This window comes from Ictalurus punctatus, chromosome 12 (genome assembly GCF_001660625.3).
Source record: "Ictalurus punctatus breed USDA103 chromosome 12, Coco_2.0, whole genome shotgun sequence".
Lineage (NCBI taxonomy): Eukaryota > Metazoa > Chordata > Actinopteri > Siluriformes > Ictaluridae > Ictalurus > Ictalurus punctatus.
This window is the reverse complement of record NC_030427.2, coordinates 13,687,889-13,711,210: the sequence shown is the minus strand read 5'-3', so window position 1 is coordinate 13,711,210 and position 23,322 is coordinate 13,687,889. Positions and strand designations below refer to the sequence as shown.

General features: G+C 39.2%; 1 protein-coding gene across 2 annotated transcripts; it reads right to left on the bottom strand.

The window, feature by feature from the left end:
* Nucleotides 1-259: 259 nt before the first annotated feature.
* On the bottom strand, nucleotides 260-22,168 carry LOC108272340 (fidgetin). 2 transcript variants are annotated; one of them, XM_017480691.3, is made up of 3 exons: nucleotides 21,953-22,083; nucleotides 20,476-20,498; nucleotides 260-4,254 (listed from the first exon to the last, which is right to left on the bottom strand). In XM_017480691.3, the coding sequence occupies exons 1-3, from the start codon at nucleotides 21,958-21,960 to the stop codon at nucleotides 3,044-3,046; spliced, it is 1,242 nt and encodes a 413-aa protein (XP_017336180.1). In that variant the 5' UTR covers nucleotides 21,961-22,083; the 3' UTR covers nucleotides 260-3,043. The 2 variants fall into 2 exon arrangements, with proteins under 2 accessions (XP_017336180.1, XP_017336181.1); XM_017480692.3 differs by lacking the exon at nucleotides 20,476-20,498 and having other exon boundaries at nucleotides 261-4,254; nucleotides 21,953-22,168.
* Nucleotides 22,169-23,322: the final 1,154 nt, after the last annotated feature.

Genomic DNA, 23,322 nt, shown 5'->3' with positions numbered 1-23,322 from the left:
CGTTTCCCTCCCCCCGCCCCCACTTTAATAGTATCAGCTATTGTAAATTCATGACAGAAAATCACAATTACGTCCATTTCTGTTCCAGGTTGTAACACTACAAAATGTAAAAAGGTAAAAGGGATGATATTTATGCAAGACAGAGTGCTATTAGGCATATATTATAAGAGTCTACAGAGAAAAAGGAAATAATATTTAATTAAGTAAATCGTTTAATATAAAAAATCAATGATGACTATGCTAAACTTGTCCATATTGTGCAGATCTATGCAGTCTGCTTAGTAAATATATTAAACACAAGTGAGATAAATAAAGAAACAAACACGATAAGTTTTTGTAGCAACTTGGTATAATGTCTTTGTACATTCAGCGAAACAGCTCCATTTGCACTACTTGCTTGGAGATACATAAACGTGGCACTATTTGTAGATATACACAAAGCCTTAACAAAACACGAGCACACAAACCCTCAACACAACAATCTGAGGAACTGTACAAATTTACAAATTCTTTCCTGAGGTTCTCTCTCGCTCAATTGCACACACACATACACACTCTCTTTCTCTCAAACACACACATACACAAACCTGTGGAGTATTGTAGCTATTTGAATGACTAGAGGATCCCTTGTCTCTTGTGGCAAGAGTGAGTCTGATTTAATGAAACACATAACACACACACACACACACACACACACACACACACACACACACACACACACACTGTAGCCCGAGTACTCTATATGATCATGAATGCTTTTAGATCAACTTACCATCTGGGAGACTGTGCACTGTTGAACACAACTGGAATAACATGGATTTAACTCATAATCTCATCATTAACTCATAATCCACAGATAAACCCTTATTACAACAATCTGAGGCACTGTACACATTTTGGGTCCACTAACGCTGCCGGAAATAGTTTGGTTCTGAGTATCTCAGTTAAAACTAGTGTGTTAAACAGATGGTTTGGTGGGAAATCAAATGTAAACAATTTTCCACTTACTTCAAATGTAAACAGTCACTCAAGACATTTAGCATCTGATGTTTTTTCTTCTTTAGTTTTGCACTGGAGCTATGAGGATACTGTTGCTTAGATGTGGAAGTCTATGTTACCCAAAATCTCTATTGTAATCTATAAAAATAATGAAAACTAGAACCTTCTAGCTGCAGTCAATAGAATCGTGAACAAACCAGATAGTTTTTTTCTTTAGCACAATTTGGTATCTTTCCTGTCACGTTATTTCCCTCGCCCTGAGGGAGACGCATTCGGGGTTTTTATTGACATTGACTTTGTTTACGTTCTCCTGTGATGTTTTGTTATGGTTTCTGTCCGGTCTCCGCCCCTGTATTGTCATTGGTTGCTTCCCTTACGTGCCATCATTGTAATCAGCTGTTTTGTGTTATCCCCTTATTTACATGTATTATTTAAACCCCTCATGTAGCTTTGTTCAACATGAAGTATATGTGCAGTTGTGGTTGTTTCTGGCTATACCAAGCTGTTGATTGTCTTTGATTCTCTGGTTTTAATTCTGTGTTGTCCTCGACCCTGATTTTCTGCCTATCCTATTCCAGTCTGTTTGTTTGATTGCCTGACCCTGGCCTGAATAACGTTTTTGATATTTGCTCTACATTTTGGATTGTTATTCTCATTAAAGCTGCCTTAACTGCATTTGCATCTGTCTCATTACATGACATTTCCATTCAAGACCACAAGCAAACCTGATCTAGTACTGTACTACTCACCACCCTAAGGGAAGATTGTTGCTTTAGTGCAAGAGAATGTATTTGCATCAATCATGAAAACCAGAGCTAGTTCAAAAGTTAAATGGGGCAATTTGATGTTCAGTTGCCAAAAGGTGAGGTGCATCAATAGTACTTATGTATGCTGCTTATCTTGAAAATATTATAAAACCAGTAGCGTGATAATAAATTCTTGGACATAGAGTGTGAAAAACATGGGTGACAGTCCACTGGTGTGAATGAATAAAGGCAATGTAGGTGAAAGCCAGTGTTTTGGTTCTTCTACCCATTCTCTGTAGTACTCTATACAAAGGTATACAATGTGTAGCTGAAAGACAGTTTGGCTGGAGCCACCTACCAAAGGTTCACATGGATTTGAACCAGTAAGCCCGTGTTCACACTAGTGAGCAACAAATCGCTGTGTGTAATTTGGATGTGTCGCTCTGTATTGCACACGTACATAGAAAATTAATTGTTACCTGCACCTTTTGTCACTTGCTGGTGTATACACAGGGTAATGGTTAAAGGACACCGTGACAAATTTGGTGTTTTCTTTGTTTTTTCCAACTCCAATTATAAGCTTCAATTTCCAATAATTTTCAGTTATGAGCTTTAATAATAATAATAATCAGTGCAGTGCGAGACTAAAGAACTTAGCAATGTCATATGAAGGTTCTAGTTTGGTATGGTAGCCTCGTAGATCTAGTGAACTACATTTGGGGTAAGTGGGAAATTGTTCCTGTTCCTTTAATGAAAGGAATACATGGAGTAATGAAAGGAAAACATGATGGGTAATCATGCCTCTGAGCTTCCATAGCCACTACAGTATACTGCATATTCATCATTCACATACAGTACATTCTTAAACCTCATTCCTCAGTGTCTTAACTTTGCATCCCTCTATTCAACACCATTCTGTTTGTCCATTCATCTCTTTGTCCTCATGAGGAGCTCAGAGTTTCTCAAGGTACGGCTTTTGCTGTCACCAAAGATCCCTATGGTTCCTATGGAGGTCCCTTTATTCAGCACCTCCAACCAGAACATGCTCTGTCTGGCCACAGCTCCATGAGTTCTACTTCTTACTCTGTGCAGTCTCTCTGGACAGCCCATCCCAAGCACAAACCACAAGCCAACATGTGTAAGTGTGTGTAAGGAGTACACATCCAAGGATTGAACAACCTCCTACAGCTGTGCTCAAGCAATACCACCCTCCAGAGCACCAGGGGGTGCCGGTGCACATCCTCAGAGCCGAAACACTAACACAAAATCCTTCGACGGCTCCTTCAGAGGGTGAGGATTCAGCAAGGTGTGTGTGTGTCGAGGCAGAGATGTGTGTGCGACGAGGCAGACGAGTAAAGATTCGACGAGGTGGCTGAGCAGGAAGTTGCTGCAAAGCACTGTCCAGATGCAGCACTACCTTGAGCGAGAGACTCCAGGCTACGCAGAGAGTCACTGGGATTGGAAGGTTTAAAGAGCAGTGATGTGGCATCGCTCGACTGCTCGTATCCGTTTCCCTTATGCCCCTCATTTCCCCCCGGTGGCCTGTAGAGTGGACTGCTTGCTGACTGACTGTCTGAATTAGAAGTGCCACCGAAACCAAATTCCTCAAATGCCCTTATGTCACTCGGTCCAGCTGAATAGTAAGACTTGCCGAGGCTGTCCGAACTTGGGGAACCATTATCTGCAACACTAGCAGGCAAAGGTGCCAGACTGGGAGTAGGGTAAGAGTAGCCACTCATGCTGGATGCTGGTAGAGGTGTAGCTGGTGCAATGCTGGTAGAAAGGCAGGCAGCAGAAGGGGATGGAGGACTATAGGGGTATCCTGTGCTTGGGTAGCCATAGGTGGGAAGGCTGGGTGAGGCATTAGCACCATACGTTGGCACCAAGTTGGGATGTGAGGCAACTGGGTGGAGAAGTGGTCCATTATATGAGCCCACAGAGTGCAAGTAAGGGGCACTATATAGGGTGCTGCTGTACTCCTGGGCACTCGTTTGGCTACCACAGGTACTGCTGGAGAAACTGGCTTCTGGCAAGCTACCAGCTCCAACACCAGGGGAGCTACCCACACTCGCAGGCATTTCTGAGACACTCAATGGTGCTTTGGGGACCAGTTCTGGGACGCAGCCCAGTGGAGGGTATACACTCTCAAGCCAAGGCTCTGCCTCCAGTTTTCGCCCAGTAAGCAAGGGCGGAGCTCTGTTAACAACGCTATGTCCATTTACACTGGTGGAAATGGTAGGGTCCGGGTATCCGATGAGTCCATTATCGCAGGGGAGGTCCAAAATGGTGGAGTAACGTTCTGCATATCTTTTTAGCAGGTTGGAGGCAGTCAGTGCTGAGATGTCATCGTTAGCCCAGGAATGATGGTATGCGCCGCCTGAAGATGAACTGGTTAACCTTTGACTGCGGAAAGGGTCAAACTTGTGTGCTGGTGAGCGTGTAGTGGAAGTGATGTCATAGTGCTGCTCTGCCCACTGCGGCTGCTCAGGGGCCCACTGCATTGTCACGCCTAAGAAAAAGACAGGGAAAACACATAAATGAGTGGTCATGATTTAAAAAAAAAAATACTAAACACTGTTAAGATTAAGTAATATATACACAAAAAGACTATGGAAAAGATTACAAAAATATATCAATTGGAACAGAAATACATCATATAATATAAAAAATTTGATAATCAGCAGTATGAGTCAAAAATTTATTAAATTTTAACCCTGGTTATTCTTTACCCGGTACCACTAATTGTTTGAAGGAAACTCTCATCACACACAACCCACACACGGAGAGAAAGCGAGGAAGAAAAACATCGTAGTGGATGATATCACTGAAGTTTGATACACAGATACGGCAGAAGGCTTCATCTCAAGTGGATCAAATGGAAGCTCTTTAATGTAATCAAGAAATCTCCTATTACACAAACACACACACACCCATCCGTACATGCAAATACACACCAGAAGGGAACATAATATTTCAGCGTACTGTAATAATGAACAATCAATAACGTCGCTCTCTGCATTAGCAACTGTAGCCGACGACAGCTGTCCCCCCCGGTCCCCAGAACATAATGTGTCTCAACCATTTTCTGCTTACTCACACACACACACACACACACACACACACACACACACACACACACACACACACACACACACACAGACACACACACGAATACACACATACACACACACACACACACACCCTGACATGGATAAAAAGATTTTAGATCGTGAATACAAAGGGCTTTTATACGACTCACCATATGGGGGCGAGGGAAAGAGGGAGAGATAGAGTGCACAGAACAGATTTCTTTTTTTCATCAAGCCATTTCGGCCAATTATATCAGTCATGGGAGCGTTATTGGACAACACCACGGCACATAAAGGCCACGCACACGGACACACACACAGATACGAGTTATGTAGAAACCCACACCCTATGTGTAATGCATGATTTTGGGAAGTGCTCCATTTTGTCTGAAAGCACAACGACAATAGATTGTGTCCGAATGTTGTATCACAGCAGACACAGAATACCCATAATGCATTGGGCTGTTTGACGATGACGGATGACCTATATAGTGAGTAGGTTGTGTGGTTTCGGACACATCCAGGTTCTACCCAGCGGGAGAACAGAGACTGACCTACACACATCCTCTACCGACACACGCTGCATTAGCACATTAAAATGAGATGTTTAGTGCATAGTCTACTTCAGTTACTTAAATTATTTAAGTATATGAATGCATTTGAATTTTAATAATGCAGTAATTTCATCCAGGTCAAACATTAGATGTGGAAATACACTATGCATTTACAGTATATTGCTACTACAAAGAATAAAACTTGTGTTGCATTATTAAGGTAATAATCACAGGGATATGAAAAATCATAAAGTATAATACATTAATGTTTGTCATTGGATTTTCCTTTTTTTTTCTAGGTGACCCAGGATATAAAATTAACTTAATTTTTTTTAACTGACTCCCTCAAAAGGGACCTACAGTAAATACTAAAATAGTAAATATTTTAGTATTATTATAGTAATCGTACGCATATATTATTATTTGTATAATAACAGTTCAGTTCAATCACAGTGACTTGTATGGCAGACGTTCTACATGAACAGACTTCTGTAGGTTTCTGTCAGGAGATGTTTATTTAGCATTTTTGGAAGGAGTCTCCAGTATCAGTCTCCAATGAACTTCAAAACCTCATTAAAGTTATTTTATTTTAAAGATATGCCTGTACATATTAGCTGTAAGGCAATTGTTTAAAAAAAAAATCCATTTCCATTTAGAGGTCAAATCATGCATGGTCTTTTGTTTGTCAGTAAGACTACGTTTCAGCAGATTATCACTGATTCGACTGGAAGGAGCTGCATTTACATCTGCTATCTATTGCAATCAAGAAAGCCTGACTAATTACATTGGGTTCTATCAAGCCACTAATCCGTCTGATCGATACACACACACACACACACACACACACCCACACACACACACACACACAGACACAGACACACAAACACACCCTGAGGTCACTTCACACTCCCAAAGGAATTCTGTGCTAGATGAGACACTAGTGGTCAGATGTATATTCGCACACTCACAAGCTGAGATCATATTCAAAAGTTATAAATGCGAGACAATAAATAAATAATTAAATAAATGAAACAGGACTCATCCGTACTTCAGATAAAACACCTTTTTTCCATGCGTGCTAAAAAAAGACGAGACGATAACAGTAATTAATTCTGCATAACCTGTAAATGAGGCATGAAAGAAAGTGAAAGGCAGCGGTTGAGACAAAGTGTGTGAGGAACATCACGTCCTGAACAGAGAGAGAGAGAGAGAGAAAGATGAGACACGGTTTAAAATAAAGTCTCACTTTTAGAATAAACAACAGACGGTGAAATATGGCGGTTGTGCTCAAAAAGAAGAAAGAAGTGTCCTTCAGTCCTTATATAAGATAACAGCTGTGGTACTAAGCACTAAAATATTCATATTTGCTGAAAAACTGACAATTTTCCTATAAACCTAGCATTTTGATGGATATTAGTTTTAGTGAGTGTTAGTCTTATATTAGTGAGAGCTAGTATTATATTAGTCAGTCTTAGCCCTATATTTAGTATATTTAGCTTTATATTAGTGTGTGTTAAACTTTTATTAGTGTAGACTAGCCATATATTAGTGAGAGCTAGCCTTATATTAGATAGAGCTAGCTTTATATTACTGAGCTCACTTTATATTAGTGAGATCTAGCCATATATTAGTGAGATCTAGCCTTATATTCGTGATAGCTATCCTTATATTACTGAGAGATAGCTTTATATTAGTGAGATCTAGACTTATATTAGTGAGAGCTAGCCATATATTATTGAGAGCTAGCCTTATATTAGTGATAGCTAGCCATATATTAGGGAGAACTAGCCTTATATTAGTGATAGCTAGCCATATATTAGTGAGAGTTAGCCTTATATTAGTGATAGCTAGCATTATAGTAATGAGAGCTCGCTTTATATTAGTGAGCTCACTTTATATTAGTGCGAGCTAGCCATATATTAACGCGAGCTAGCCATATATTAGTGAGAGCTAGCCATATATTAGTGAGAGCTAGCCATATATTAGCGCAAGCTAGCCATATATTAGTGAGAGCTAGCCATATATTAGTGAGAGCTAGCCATATATTAGTGCGAGCTAGCCATATATTAGTGAGAGCTAGCCATATATTAGTGAGAGCTAGCCATATATTAGCGCAAGCTAGCCATATATTAGTGAGAGCTAGCCATATATTAGTGAGAGCTAGCCATATATTAGTGCGAGCTAGCCATATATTAGTGAGAGGTAGCCTTATATTAGTGATAGCTAGCCATATTTTAGTGAGAGCTAGCCTTATATTAGTGTTAGCTAGCTTTATATTAGTGAGAGCTCACTTTATATTAGTGAGCTCGCTTTATATTAGTGCGAGCTAGCCATATATTAGTGAGAGGTAGCCTTATATTAGTGATAGCTAGCCTTATATTACTGAGAGCTTGCTTTCTATTAGTGAGAGCTAGCCATATATTAGTGAGAGCTAGCCATATATTAGTGAGAGCTAGCCTTATATTAGTGAGAGCTAGCCTTATATTAGTGAGAGCTAGCCATATATTAGGGAGAACTAGCCATATATTATTGAGAGCTAGCTTTATATTAGTGAGAGCTAGCCTTATATTAGTGAGAGCTAGCCATATATTAGTGAGAGCTAGCCATATATTATTGAGAGCTAGCCATATATTAGGGAGAACTAGCCTTATATTAGTGATAGCTAGCCATATATTAGTGAGAGTTAGCCTTATATTAGTGATAGCTAGCATTATAGTAATGAGAGCTCGCTTTATATTAGTGAGCTCACTTTATATTAGTGCGAGCTAGCCATATATTAACGCGAGCTAGCCATATATTAGTGAGAGCTAGCCATATATTAGTGAGAGCTAGCCATATATTAGCGCAAGCTAGCCATATATTAGTGAGAGCTAGCCATATATTAGTGCGAGCTAGCCATATATTAGTGAGAGGTAGCCTTATATTAGTGATAGCTAGCCATATTTTAGTGAGAGCTAGCCTTATATTAGTGTTAGCTAGCTTTATATTAGTGAGAGCTCACTTTATATTAGTGAGCTCGCTTTATATTAGTGCGAGCTAGCCATATATTAGTGAGAGGTAGCCTTATATTAGTGGTAGCTAGCCTTATATTACTGAGAGCTTGCTTTCTATTAGTGAGAGCTAGCCATATATTAGTGAGAGCTAGCCATATATTAGTGAGAGCTAGCCTTATATTAGTGAGAGCTAGCCTTATATTAGTGAGAGCTAGCCATTTTTTTGTGAGAGAGAGCCATATTTTAGAGAAGGCCATATATTAGTGACAGCTAGCTTTATATTAGTGAGAGCTAACCTTATATTAGTGAGAGCTAGGCATATATTAGTGAGAGCTAGCCTTATGTTAGTGAGAGCTAGCCTTATATTAGTGAGAGCTAGCATTATATATTAATGGGTTTTAGTCTTATATTACCAAGCGCTACACTTATAGTGAGCACAAAGACTTTCTTTGCTCTTTTAAATAGATCCCTTTTAGAGATCTATAAGATCTCTGTGTATAAACAGACTTGTATTGGCTAATGTCTTGACAGATTTACATGTGAGCTAGCAGGGGAAATCGTGTGAATGTGTTTTACCCCTGTACCGTCTGTTTAATGTAGTCTGTTTAACATGTGATTTGTGGTCCAGAATTTTCTGCTTGTTGCTGAAATTTGCTGCCGTGCCCAAGTTCTCAATCTCGAACTTTCTGTTTTGTTCTATACAACAGCCGTGACAATCCCATTATCTGAAAACCTGCTGACCTTGGGTGTGTGTGTGTGTGTTTGTGTGTGTGTGTGTGTATGTGTGTGTGTGTGTGTTTCAGCGATGGAGGAAAAGAGGAAGATAGAGGGTGTGTGTGTGGGTGCATGAGAGAATGCCTTTCGGTTGTTCCAATATAGCCCCTAACCTCCTGTCCTCTGGGGAAGGCTCATCTCTCTCTCTCTCTCTCTCTCTCTCTCTGACATACACACACACACACACACACACACACACACACACACACAATCCCCATTTCCTGAAGCAATGCTCCACGCTCCTCCAGAGGAACACATTTTATTATCCGTTTTAAGAGTGGAGGAACAGAAAGTTATTTTCTGAGCTTGTTATTCCTTTAACTCACATGATTTAGTTTGTGTTACTCAGCTCAGGGACATATAATATCATAAGCATCCGGTGTGTATGTGTGTGTATGTATGTGTGTGTGTGTGTGTGTGTGTGTGTGTGTGTGTGTGTGTGTGTGTGTGCGCGTGCGCGTGTGTGTGTGAGAAAGAGAGAGAGAGGGAGAGAGAGAGAGAGAGAGAGAGAGAGAGACAGAGAGAGAAACCGGCATCATATTAACAGACGGGCAGATTCTCTTCTCTGTGAAATCTCTGGTTCCTATACCAGCAAAATCAATACCACACACACACACACACACACACACACACATTGCCTGCTGAATCTATAAAATGCTTTTATTGAGTAATTAAACACCCATTACTGTCGCTGGCGGCGCAACAATAAATCAGATAAAGCCTTTAACAGGAGGATCTGAACACATCACACACACACACACACACACACACACACACACACACACACACACACACACACACACACACACCCTGTACAAAGACAACAAACACTGCTTAATCTCTAAACAGTGGAAATTCACATAAGAAGGACAAGCTCTCCTTGTAGGGGTCACGTCTGTATTTCTGATGTTCTCGATTATCCTATCTATATTTTTTACAAGCACATAAATCAAAAATGTCTTCAGGTTTGACTTTATTCTAGGGATGTGGCGACGTGGCACTGACCTGAGACTGACCTGCCAAAAACGAGACTAAACGCTGCTCAAAAAGCGATCAGCTACAAACCATATGCATAATCTCCCACTATTCACCAAGACTTATTCAGTCTTTCTGCATAGGATTAAAGATAAAACATAGATATACATTTTCCTGCTGCATGTTATTTTTATTTATATTTTAAAATGTTGTTTTTCCAATCCAGTGTCATTTCAAGAAAGTATCAGCTAAACTCTTTTCCCAACAGGCCAATATTCCGGACTACATTCCACACCTGACTACAGGAAGACATCATTTTAGATGGAGAGACGGTAGGAAAACTCATGTAAAAACATAGAAGGATGCTTTGAAAATGTTCAGTCCTTCCAGGGTTTAGTGATTTTACGATCACAGAAATGAACGCAAAAGAAATCAAAGAAATTCTATTCAGAGGAGCTTGCAATTTTTCAAAAATTTCAAAGATTTGGGCCAAGAGGCGTGATGTGACGTCATCACAACTCGCAGTCAGCCAAAGCCCTCTTCGATTCACGTGCACTGACCATGAGTACAGCTAAAAGGTCTCATTTACCAACAAACATCACTGCTAAAGACCGTGCAAAACAATTCCGCCAATTCAAGTAGTTTTCCACAAACAACTCCGCAAATTGCACCACAAATTTAGAAAAAATCCGCAGCAAAATCAAGCACTTTTGGCCGCAACAATCACACAAAAACTCTGAGAAACCCTGTACGGACTGATTGTTCTACGTACGTAGTAGGCTATCATATGTAAAGAAAGTTATTAACCATTTTTTTTTATTTCGGTCTAATTCCAACCGTTTCCAACTAAACAGGTAGTGTTGAATGCTGGAACAGGAACGTCAAAATATCATTAAAAAATGAAAATGAAATCATTTCTCCAACATGATTGCTGTTTCAACATACTGATAATATTCATGGTGGGAATTTTATACCAACAAAAATGGTTAAAAATCCCAGGATAATTTCTGAAAACTTTATTTTGAAGATTGTAAATCATATCCAGTAGCTCTTGACTAAAGATCTTTCTAGAAGCTTCAATAATAGAGCTTCACCAACACCATACGCAAAAATCTGAGCAGCCCAGTATCACTTCATCTATGCACCCACAACATGACAAAAGTGCTTTTGACTGAGAATTTTACAAGCCTACATATGCATTCTGTCAGAGTGGACCACATTTTGTGTGTGTGTGTGTGTGTGTGTGTGTGTGTGTGTGAAAGAGAGAGAGAGAGAATAAAAGCTGGCGTGAACAGTCTCCCTGTTGTAAAGGGTTTTGTCAGAACTGCCGAGTGGCAAACCCTTTAATTCTACTTTAATATGAATGAGCCATTGACAGAGTCAGTGCCCTCTCTCCGTGAGAGAAAGAGAGAAGGGGGATGTTTCAGAGTAGAGAGCAAGTGGCGCGATGCACGTGATGGAAAACTCAGAAACACACTTCCTATCACTAGGCGATAATACATTTTCGTATCAGAATAACCACCTGCGCTTTAATCACAATGTACACTATTATTACAAGTTTGTTGTATCTCTGCTATTATTACAGGTTTAGATGAATTCTGATTCATTCATTTGTAATGGTTTTAACACCACAGAGCTGTTGAATTCTCGATTCTGATTCGTCAGAATGTGCTGATGAATTCTGTAGGAGATCATGGGGAAATACACTATTACACTAATATGAATACACTATTTGTATTAAACACTTAAAGGACAAGAGTTATTGTGTCATAAAACGTTAGAACCAATCATGTTTCAGTATGCAAATGTGCTTTGTTATTAAATCAGATTGGATTACCCAGGCGAGGTATTAAATGATTTTATCAAAAAAACAAAAGGTAGAACTTATATAGATTAAATTCAGAAACATTTCAACTGTTACACTACTAATATCTTACTTAATATTACACTATTTGTGCATTTTTTATGAAGGAACATCTGTGAAACCCAACACACTAAAAATCTTGCTGATATAAAATACATGTCCTTGTCTTTTTCATTTTGTCCGAAGGGTACACAAACTTTTGCACTTAACTGTATAAAAATACATCGGTGCATCAGTGGTAGAGATTACATTTTCAGGACCACACACACAAAAAAAATCCACTAGTCTCCCATTTTTTCGTATATTTTATAGCTTAATTTCAGTCAACAGATATTGTTCATGGTTTATTTATAATTTCTCAAGGTTATTAGGGTTATTATAACAGACATATTAAGATATATCACATGACAACACAAATTCAAAGGAAATAGATATATGCATTAGTGGAGTAGTTATAGTTGTTGTAGCTATGGTTAATCGACTGCTCATGTATTTTAAAACTCATCTGATCAGGCCACAGCCAATCGTAGCTGGGAGTCTAGAGGACAAAATTATCCATACTGTCTGGGTGGGAGCGGCGTACTGTTTCTCCCCTGTCGATCACAGTGACGCTAGCCAATCGTAGGCATCTGTAAGTTGTAAGTATGCATGTGGAAGAGTTCGGATAGCACTCTCTTCATAGTTACACAGACCTGTGATGCAGCGTGAGCAGCAGTTCAAAAAGTTGCAGTGGGCTGACTTGACATGTCTCAGAGGAAGCACGAGTTAGCCTTCACACTGCATACGCTGTCATATGATAGGAAAGAGCTGGCTGGTAGGTGGGAATTGGCAGGTGATCAAATTGGGGAGAAATTGCAAAAAAAAATATATTAAAATTCACACTAGAGGAAAGATAAACACTGTCAACTTGAGTCTAACGGCCATTTTTAAAAGTGTACAAAAATGAAACAAAAATGTGGTTTGGGTGGAAAGTTGAGGAATAAAAAACTCTTATGGCACCAATAATATGTATAAATACGATTTACTCTTGAATAGTTGGATATTTTGCACGGCGCATTTTCAGCTCATTTCTTTCTGTCACACACTGTTTCACAAACACTGTGTCTAATTTTATATCGCACACTCTAAATACGTTTCTTCAACAATTTAATTTAATCCAAAGAACAATTCCATGCAAACACATTTCCTAATATAGTGAAGGAAAGAAGAAAGGCCACTCTCTTCCCTCTTTCGTCTTCCCGTCCCGTCCCCCCCTTTTTTATGCTCCCCTCACCATGTCACCCCTCCTTCTCCAGAAGACACATTATTCAGAATCTGTCTGAAAGACGCAGTCGGGGCTTAAATCACTTTCCGAGCTCTCTAATCGAGGGACGAGCACCTTGCATGCCGATGACCAATTGGGCTCTGAGCGCCATTTCACTCGCTTAATTAGAAGAGTGGCATGTTAATTTACGGGCACAAAGGAGAGAACACGGCAGGAGGCGTGAGGATTGGATGGCTGTGGCCTGCCAGGGACACGCGCCTTTAATAGGTCGTTAGCATGTTAAACGTCTCAATCAGGACTGGCAGTCATGTGCTCATATATTCCAGAGATGGGGGATTAAAAAGAGTGGGTGAGGGTAATTAAAAAAAAAAAAAAAAAGTAGAATATTGTAGCTTGAATAGGTATTTGTGTAAAAGAGTGTGTAATGTGGATCATAGATCATAGAACACATAGGACACGGTTTACAGTTTGGAATGAAGAGAAATTTGCTTTGATTTTATTTATCTGTGTGAATGATGGAGTGAAGAAATTCAGCCAGCTAACACTCCCTCACATCATGGCTTTGGTTATAGATATGTTGAATATTAGAGCTGGGCAAGAGAACAATGCAAAAGAAAACTGCAAGGTTCTGCTGCGATGTTATGTGAAACATCAAAACATTATATATCATTCTTTATCCTGATTTTGCTCCTTTTCAGAGGAATGTATTTGACTGTCTGGGCATCGCTACATCAGCTTTGCTGCATTTCTTTAAAGGAAAACATGATCTGCAGTATAAATCATTTCACAGGCAAGTCGTATTGCATCATAAAATATAAGAGCCAATCGTGTTTAAATATGCAAATGTCTTTTATTTGCAGGGGAAGGTGGTGGAGCATGTAGGTTTGGCTGTCTTGAATTTGCATATTGATTGATTTAGGATTTTTCTGTTTATAGGTTGTCTAATTACATTTTCTTTTTCATGGAGCTGCCTAGCATCTGTCAAGCATTTTATATTCTTTTATATGTTAGATACAGTTTATGATATAGAAAGAAAGAAAAAGCACAGTCGTCAAAACATGTTTTGGGCATCTTTAAGACAATTGGTGTCCTGAATTCACATGCAAGGTCCGTGTTGTATCAGTTACCACCAACACGCAGAGTTGAGTACAAAAGTTTGTACCTCCACTGTTTTTCAGTAGGAAAAAAATGGAATATGTACCCTGATTTTTACAATTTTCTTTGGATAATAGAAGTCCAAGAAGTTAGCAATGAAACGTGGGTGCATCCTGCAACAATGCAAGTCCAAATGAACAGAAAAGAAAGAATGCTAAAAGCTGTTTAGAGGATACCAAAGAGATTGGTTATAAACGTCAAATTAACTAAGAATATATATATCATGTTTATAAAGGCAGATACAGATTTGGTATTTTTGCCTCCTTAAATCCAATATTGTCCCAAATTTTGGGATATCATATACACGGTTTGTGACCCATAAAATATGTACTCTAGAACAGCTTTGTTGGTTATAACCGTCAGATACAGGATGTCCATAAAAAAAAAGCGCCAGAAAAACTCGCGCATTCTCAAATTTTCACTGAATTATGCATACGGTGATAAATATAGATGTATATTTTAGCAGATAGGCCGAGGGGGGAAAAAGTGTCTCCCATGGCTGCTAAAAGAGGAAGAGAGGGGAGGAAGAGAGGAGGAAAGAGAGGAGAACTAAACAGTTGAAAATGCAGAAAGAGCAGAAAGAGCAGAAAGTGACGGGGGAAGAGAAAAAGATATTTCGAAAGATGGAGAGATAGAGTGAGGGAGAAAATTACATGGGACATGGCGTGTCCTGAATCACTAAACTGATTCTGTTCTCGTCCATTATTGAAAGATTCCATAAAAGTGACCACTTATCATTCAAAGCAGCCAACAACACACACACACACACACACACACACACACACACACACACACACACACACCATGTATCTAGTGTCTTTCAAAGCAATCTAAATCAGATACTTGTTTACTTTAATGAATGAGTTCATAATTAAGGTCACCATAATACAGAAAACGAAGCTGACTCTGTGTATGTTGTATACACACTCCTGATTAGGAGTGTAATGCAGTGGCACTATATGTATCTGTATCTGTATCTTTTCAGTGTACCAAATATCTGTATTTGTATCTTTACTCGGATTTAAAACTGAACTGGATGTGGCCTAAACTACAAATTTTTTTTAATTACTGTTTTATTTTTTTTTTCAAATAACTCTGGGGAAAAAAACCCCAGATTAAAAAATTTCAGCACGGTTAGCATGGTGTGTGAATTCTGGCTCTGAGAGTTCCTTATCCTCAGTTACATTGCTCCACTTCATAAATGGTCTCAACTAGAGGTATAATCCTGTTCATGCAGTTACTATTTCTGCTTGTACCGCCTAACAAATTTAGCTGATTCTATTTCACAAAATATAAAGAAACTACTTTCCTAATTCAAGTCCACACAACCCTGAGCAGGCACTTACTAAGGATTCTGGGTTTAACGATACACTTTGGTCACGATTCGATTAGATTCATGATACCGGCTTGACGGTTTTGCTTGGATTTTCAGAATATTTTGAACAAACTTTGCATGGAGAAAAATGATGACTGAAAAGACAATGCAAAACAATGTGTATTTTTGTCTGCATAAAAGTAAATAAATCAAAAGTTGTGATGAGCAGAGGTTTACTATTGCAAACAAAATGTACTACAGGTTTACTATATCTTAAAAATAAATGAATTAATTGATCAGTTTTCCCAAATAATCGCAACCTAAATAAAATATTAATAATTTTGATTTGAATAAACAAAGTGTCTGAGCTGGAGACTTTAAAAATGATCAATTAAAACACAAGCTCTGTAGCAGGAATAGAGCTCCAAAGTTGGTTAAAGTGCCCACTTTCCGTGGCCTCTGGTGTTGTTTGAAAACTATTGAAAAGCTCTTTTTTATCCGTTATTGCGTGGTTGTGTAACCGTATAATGTATTAAGCTTGTTGGTCATTGTAATCCGGATCTATCAGGCTATCGGACTTCACAAGTACAGATCTCGCAGGCTCTCCATGAAAGAACGTGATCATGTGACCAGTGTGCGCTCGATATATTTGAACTCTCTGTGCAGATTTATAACCTCTTGGGCTTAAACTGTCCAACGCACATGTCCACGATGCACAAATGTGTGAAATTTTTCATCTGTCACGATGTATTGTTACACGCCTACCAAGGATGAACGAATGAACTCTACGATTTATGCTATTTATTTGTCCCACGTTCTTGTATCCGCATGAAATTTAAAATCTCCCGCGCGACTTTTTTGTGTCGTCCCACAGGACCGGGATCCCAGTCAAGATGAACACCTCTATTTGCAATCAGACATTCTGCGAAGCCTTCTTAAACCCACTTCCAATTCATATCTGTATCAGTATGTAATAATGTATTCATGCATTCAAAACAGATCTAAATCTGATCATAGCACTTCAGGAGATCTCAGACTGTGTTTAAACCCATTTGTTTCAGATGTCTTGTATCCTGCTCCTGATTTTATCCACATTTCCTCTTGTAGTCACTACTGTTAACTGACTTGATATCCAGTTGCTATATCACAAAACGTTAAAATTAGCACATGACACATGACAAACACGTTCATGTGGGGTTTTTGTGTATAGAAAAGTTTTCTTTGTTTTTTTTTAAAAACAGCATTTTTTCCTGAAAGGCATTCTGTGTCAGTCATGGCTGATGAGTGGTGTGGTGTAATGTATTACGAGGGTTTTTAGCTGTCAGACGTGGCCTGAAGAAATAGATAAATTTACACATAAGACCCCAGTTACACCTGGACACCTCATGCATTCTGAGAATCAGGATTATATCTAGATAGGGTTTCTCATAGAAATTCAGGTGTGAATGCACCGAGGACTCATTTAACCAAAACACTATTAAATATGATCATCACTGAGCACACACATCTATCAACCATTTTTACCACAGCACACTGCTGAGTGAACTCCTATTGGTTAGAAAATGTTGATTAATTTTCTATAAGAGCAGCTCTGACAGCTGCAAATCACAGGTTTGTATAAACGTATATATAATCATTCTAATACATTGTCATTTTTATAGTAACCACTTACACAAGGGCTTCTACAGCGGAAGTTCCACGTACACGGAAACAACGTGTGTAATCATGCATTCGGTGAAGTTTTCTGTGAGGAGATGTTTCTTTAGCATTTATGGAAGGAGTCTCCAGTGTCAACGCTTTGCAAAGGTAAAAAAAAGTTTTCTGCCATGGGAAAGGAACGTGTCACGATGCTTTTTTTTTGTCTTGACTTCAAGAGGAGACAAAACAGACAATGGTGAGGGAATGACTGTTTATAGCTGCTATAATGTAAGTGATAACATAAATAACTTGTTTCACAAACCTTCTACAACATTAAATGTAATTATAAATGCATAAAAGATATATAACATCCATCCATTTTCCTTACAGCTTATCCTACACAGGGTCACGGGGAGCCTGGAGTCTATCCCAGGGGACTTGGGGCACAAGGTGGGGGACACCCTGGACAGAGTGCCAACCCATTGCAGGGCACAATCACACACACATCCATGGACAATTCAAAAATGCTAATCAGCCTACAACGCATGTCTTTGGACTGGGGAGGAAACCGGAGTACCCAGAGGAAACCCTGATGCACAGGGAGAACATGCAAGCTCCGCACATACAACCTCCTCCAAACCTTGGAGGTGCAAGGCAAATGTGCTAACCACTAAGCCACCGTGGCCCCCGATATATGACGTTGTAACTTATAACCAATCATCAACATGCCCAAACCTTTCCTACACCGGTCTTCTAGTTTTGCTTTTCCAGAGTCAGTGTAAATGTCGCGGTTTTCTGCTGTCTCGTTGCCATAATGAACCATTGCTGGAAGGATTTGCAATTTGCCCGCAACACCATCTGCGAGACTCCAACCCCACGCTCACAGCTAAACACGACCGAGCAAAGCAATCTGCTCTGCATATATCTCTCTCAAACACACACACACACACACACACACACACACACACACACACACACACACACACACACACACACACACAGCAAGGAAGGAGAGATGGAGAAGGGAAAAGAGAGAGGAAGAGTACAGATTTGAAAAGGAGTCAAAAAAGGTTTGGAGCTTGTAAAAAATTTCCACACATGTTCTCAGACATGCAGTTGCACGTGAATCATATTGTATAATTAAAAGCAGTGCTCAGACAGCTAACAGTATGCTAACTATTGTTTCTGGCTCATGTTCTGATTGGACAAACGAAACCGATTGGTCTAGCACTGGGTCAGTTATTAGATGTTGATGCAGAACTGATGAAAAAAGTTGTAAAAAGGAGTTCACACAAGCATAAGTAGAGACGAGCGTATGATAGTCTACTGTCACACTTGCACAAACTCTTTCGCATAAACTGTGCAGCACTACAGAATCCCTAAGCGGCCATGCATTATTAATTTATTTTTTATGAGAAAACATCAAATGAGATCAGATGCGATCATGAGAAAACAACTTTTGTTATGTTGAGATCAACATAGAACAAGAAAGAAAAAAAATAATAATGCATGGCCCCTTAGGGCTTCCGTACAAAACTGATTTACAGATCTTCAACATGTCATTTACAACTGCTACATTAAAAAAAAAAAAAAAATGTGGGGAATTAAATGCATTTTGCTTCTCACTCCTTTTGCACCTTACACTTCATTTGTGCACCCCCCCCCCCCCCCCCCCCAACCCCCCCCCCCCCGTTTTTAATGCAGAAAGCATTAGCTTTCGTGTATCTGTGGTATCTGATGTGCTGCACTGGCTGAGCTGCATTACTGGAAAATTTACACCATGTAGTTGTCATTTTGTTGTTCTGTGGGCGTGGCTAAATGTAAATGCACTGTGAACTGACCTCTTGGTAATTTATCGCTTAAATCAACAAAACTTGCAAATCCGGTGAGAATTTGAAATATGTGCATGAAAACATGCACTCAACTTTAGTAACTCTGATACTAAATGATACCAAAACTGATAAATGAAGGCCAGTGTTCAGAAATAGGAAAAATATTGTACGAGAATGTTGACAGTGTAATAGCTTATGTTAAATTAAATACACACAAGTGGAAAATTTGTTCTTTAAAAAAAATGATAAATTATTATTATTATTATTAATTATTGATTGATTTTTTTTTTATTTTTTTTTTTTACCTGTTGGGTGTTTTTGAATTGTCGATACCGTGCGATCCATGAAACCAAGATCATTTTGGGGTAAGACATCAGGCCTACATGCATGCATATTGCGCACTCTGAAAATGTATTCAAGTATTAAAGGAGAGAGATTGAAATATTGGAGAATCGCATGTTGCCATCTGAGTCCAAATTACAAAGTGCGTGTATACAGCGCGAGAGAACCGCGAGCCCCGCAATGCCATCCTCGAGCTCTTTTTTTTTAATATATATATATTTATATATATTTATATATCTATATTATTACGCCCAAACCGGCGGTGCGAGCGCGCGGATATTGCGCGACATGATTGTGTTCGGTAACCTCCCATCATCAACTCTCTTCCTCCCTCCAGAAAAATGCTATCATAGCGCCGAAAATCAATCTGCCACACATACAGCGGCTATGAATAAAATATTCCCGAGAACAAGAGAACGGAGATTGGACGTGGTGGGGAGAAAGAGGGGAAAAAATACCGCACGAGCACGGGGAGAGAAAAAAAAACCTCAGCAGGTAAAGTCCTCGCGCGTCAGTGATGTGATGTGATGTGATATGATGTGATTCTCTCATGACATAAATGTCACCCAGTGTCTGAAAAGGACACAAGAGTTCTGCGTGTATATATATATATATATATATATATATATATATATATATATATATATATATACACACACACACACACACACACACACACACACACACACACACATACATATCATATCATAATCACCATAATGGCCATGCACAACTTATACTAAGCTCGCGTGCTCAAGTGCAAATCAAACTCAACTCCTCAATGCCATTTGATTATAATACCAGCTATGAAGCATTTTTAAGACAGCGTCTGAGGGTGGAAATGTAGAAATGTGTGGGCAGTTGGAGGAAAAAAAAAAACACAGGAGAAAAATAATGAAATGACAGTTAAGAGAGAGAGAAAAAAACACACCTACCATATACACTGCTCATCATGTCGCTAGGGAGGAGGGATGGAATGAAAGAGAAGGGGAGAGAGAGAGAGAGGAAATCAGAGATCAGACATATTTTTTTTTTTTTAGTTGGGAAGAAAGTAAAAGAGAACTGACTGGCTTTCATTAACCTCTGTGTGCAATTAAAGGCGGAGAGAGAGAGAGAGAGAGAGAGAGAGAGAGAGAGAGAGAGAGAGAGAGAGAGAGAGAGATGACTAGTTACTTTTTTACTCCTGTTGCACAAGCCTATATTTATAGCCAAAAAAAAAAAGTTGGCTACTCCAAGCTAATCCTCTCTTTTCACTCGTTTTTCCATCGTTCTAATGGGTCTAATGGTTTTTTCTAATGGCTATTAATAAAACTTTGTCTTTTCCCACAGTCTTAATATCACAATGTAAACACTCCTAACGGTTTGTAACTGTTAAATACTTTAAAGCTGACACAAGCACTCTGGAGAGCTCTGATTGCGCTTTAATTGTGATTTTAATGGACATCTGTGCCTTGTTCTTGGTTTTGGTACAATCACAGATCCACCTGTTGTACCTTTAAAGCTTTATTATGTAGCATATTATGTCATGTTTTTGAATGTACACTATATCCATGTTTCCAGGTGATACATAGCCTATTAAATGATACAGCGACAAGGAAAGGTACCATTTAGTACTTTTTTTTTTTTTTTTTTTTTTAAGTGTAGAGCTCTTTTTTTTTGTTACAGGAACCATCAAGGGAAGGGTTTTGTACCTTTAACATGAATCTCTGACCTGGATAGATTTGTCACTAAGGCACAATGATGTATTTTAGGTTATTTATTATATATAAGGTAATAGATAGATAGATAGATAGATAGATAGATAGATAGATACTAAAGACACAGAAGGTGTACCCTTGATGGTACCAATCCACCGACACCTTTATTTCCGAGAGGCTAATATTTGAAGAGCTGATGTTTTAGACTCCATTAAAACCATTAGATCCTGATGGGGAAATGTTTTATAGCGGTAACAGTTCATTTCCATTAGGCTATAACCTGAAAGGATGTTTTGTTTTGCTTGATATATTTTTAAGGCTTGTCTGTGGTTACCTCTGTCGGTCTGGTCAGTGCTGTATGTTGACCGCTGAACCGGACACACTATCTGATTAAGTGTGCATTAAACAAAACAAAACAAAAAAAACCACTTTGTTTGGCAACTCCCGAACATCCGCGATTAGCTTAACAGAACCGCCTTTTTGTGTGTCGGATCTCATGGCGGAACGGATCTCCGGTGTCCGTTCTGTCCGCGCGCAGCGCCGCTGTCCGTGCGCTGTCATGGCCCCTTTCTCCCTCCGACTCTCTCTCTCTCTCCCTCTCTCTCTTTCTCTCTCTCTCTCTCTCTTTCTCTCTCTCCCTCGCTCACACACACACACACAGCTCGTGGACAATAAGCGCCAGATATGTAATATATAAAGAAAAAAAAACTCTTACCTGTTCATGCGAGGAGACAGCGGAGCCGTCACGCGCTTTTTTTTTGGCGACCGGCTGTGCTCGTTACGGGAAGCGCGCGAGACTTCCGCTCCGTCCAGTCCCGGTCTCAGTCGCTGGTGTTTTGGAGCCGCTCCAAGTTATTGCGGGTGAGACTGACCACCACCGATACTGCCATGTTGGAATTCCGGCTCCTCCGAGCAGCTGCTGAAAAGGAAAGCAGCGGGGCGCGCAGTGCGCATGCGCTCCTGTCGGACAGGCCAACTCGAGTCCGAGATGGCTCTTGAGGCTGTTCTGATTTTCTGTATTCATCCCTACAGCGGGTGCTCTTGTGGCATCATCATCATCATCATCATCATCATCATCCTCATCATCATTATCAATATTCCAGCTGTTTGATTAAACGATAACATTATTCCTAGCAAGAATTACCGTCTAAACAGATGTTCTTCTTTATATGTCTTCATGTAAACAATAACAATAACAAAAAAAAAAAAAAAGTTTCAACAACAAAACTATGTTCTCCCTAGAGAACACCTTTTTTTCACAGATCAGAAAAATGATGAACCGTATACTGACCTAATATAGACTACTGCTGTTACAGCAAATGAGTAAATATTTCATGATGGATGTTGTATAGGTTATACATGAACAAATATACACATAACTAACTTCTGCGCTCCCTAAAATATCTCAATAAGTCAAGTTCAATGTTATAGTTGTAAAACAAACAAACAAAAATACACCTTTTTATAAGCTGTTACATTGGGTCTAAGGTTATAATGACACCAAAAGGAACCTAATCATTAAACGTGCAGTAGGTAAAGTTTAAAGGTGTTTCTAGACTAATAATAAACACTTCGATTCAAATATTCCTTTACAAGACTCCTTTTTTTCACAATGTGCCCATGCATAAAATCATCTCGCTAGCTTGATCTGGTTAGTTTCTTTGTTTCAGGTTTCTGCTGACATGTTTCTGGTCCTGAAATAAGCTCCGCCCTACCTGCGACAGATCAGAGATGCCCCACCTATTTTCGTAAAAGGCAACTAAATGCTTACCTAGTTTTAAAATAGAGAGTGGGGTCAGTCTTGGGTAAGGTAAAGGCTTGTAAATGTTTTCTTGTCATTGTAATTCATCTTTGTTCCAGCAGAGGAAGCAATTACAAACAATTACAAACTGCTCCTTTAACAACAACAACAAAAAAAACATTTTCACATCTTGTCACTTAAGATAAAAAAATAGGACAAGTAGCTAACAAAGGCCAAAGTTAGCATAATATAGCATTATTATTATTATTTTATTCTGTACCTTATATAAGTTGTTAGATAGAAAGCACAATAAATAAAATGATCCATCTCAGGTTAATGAATCT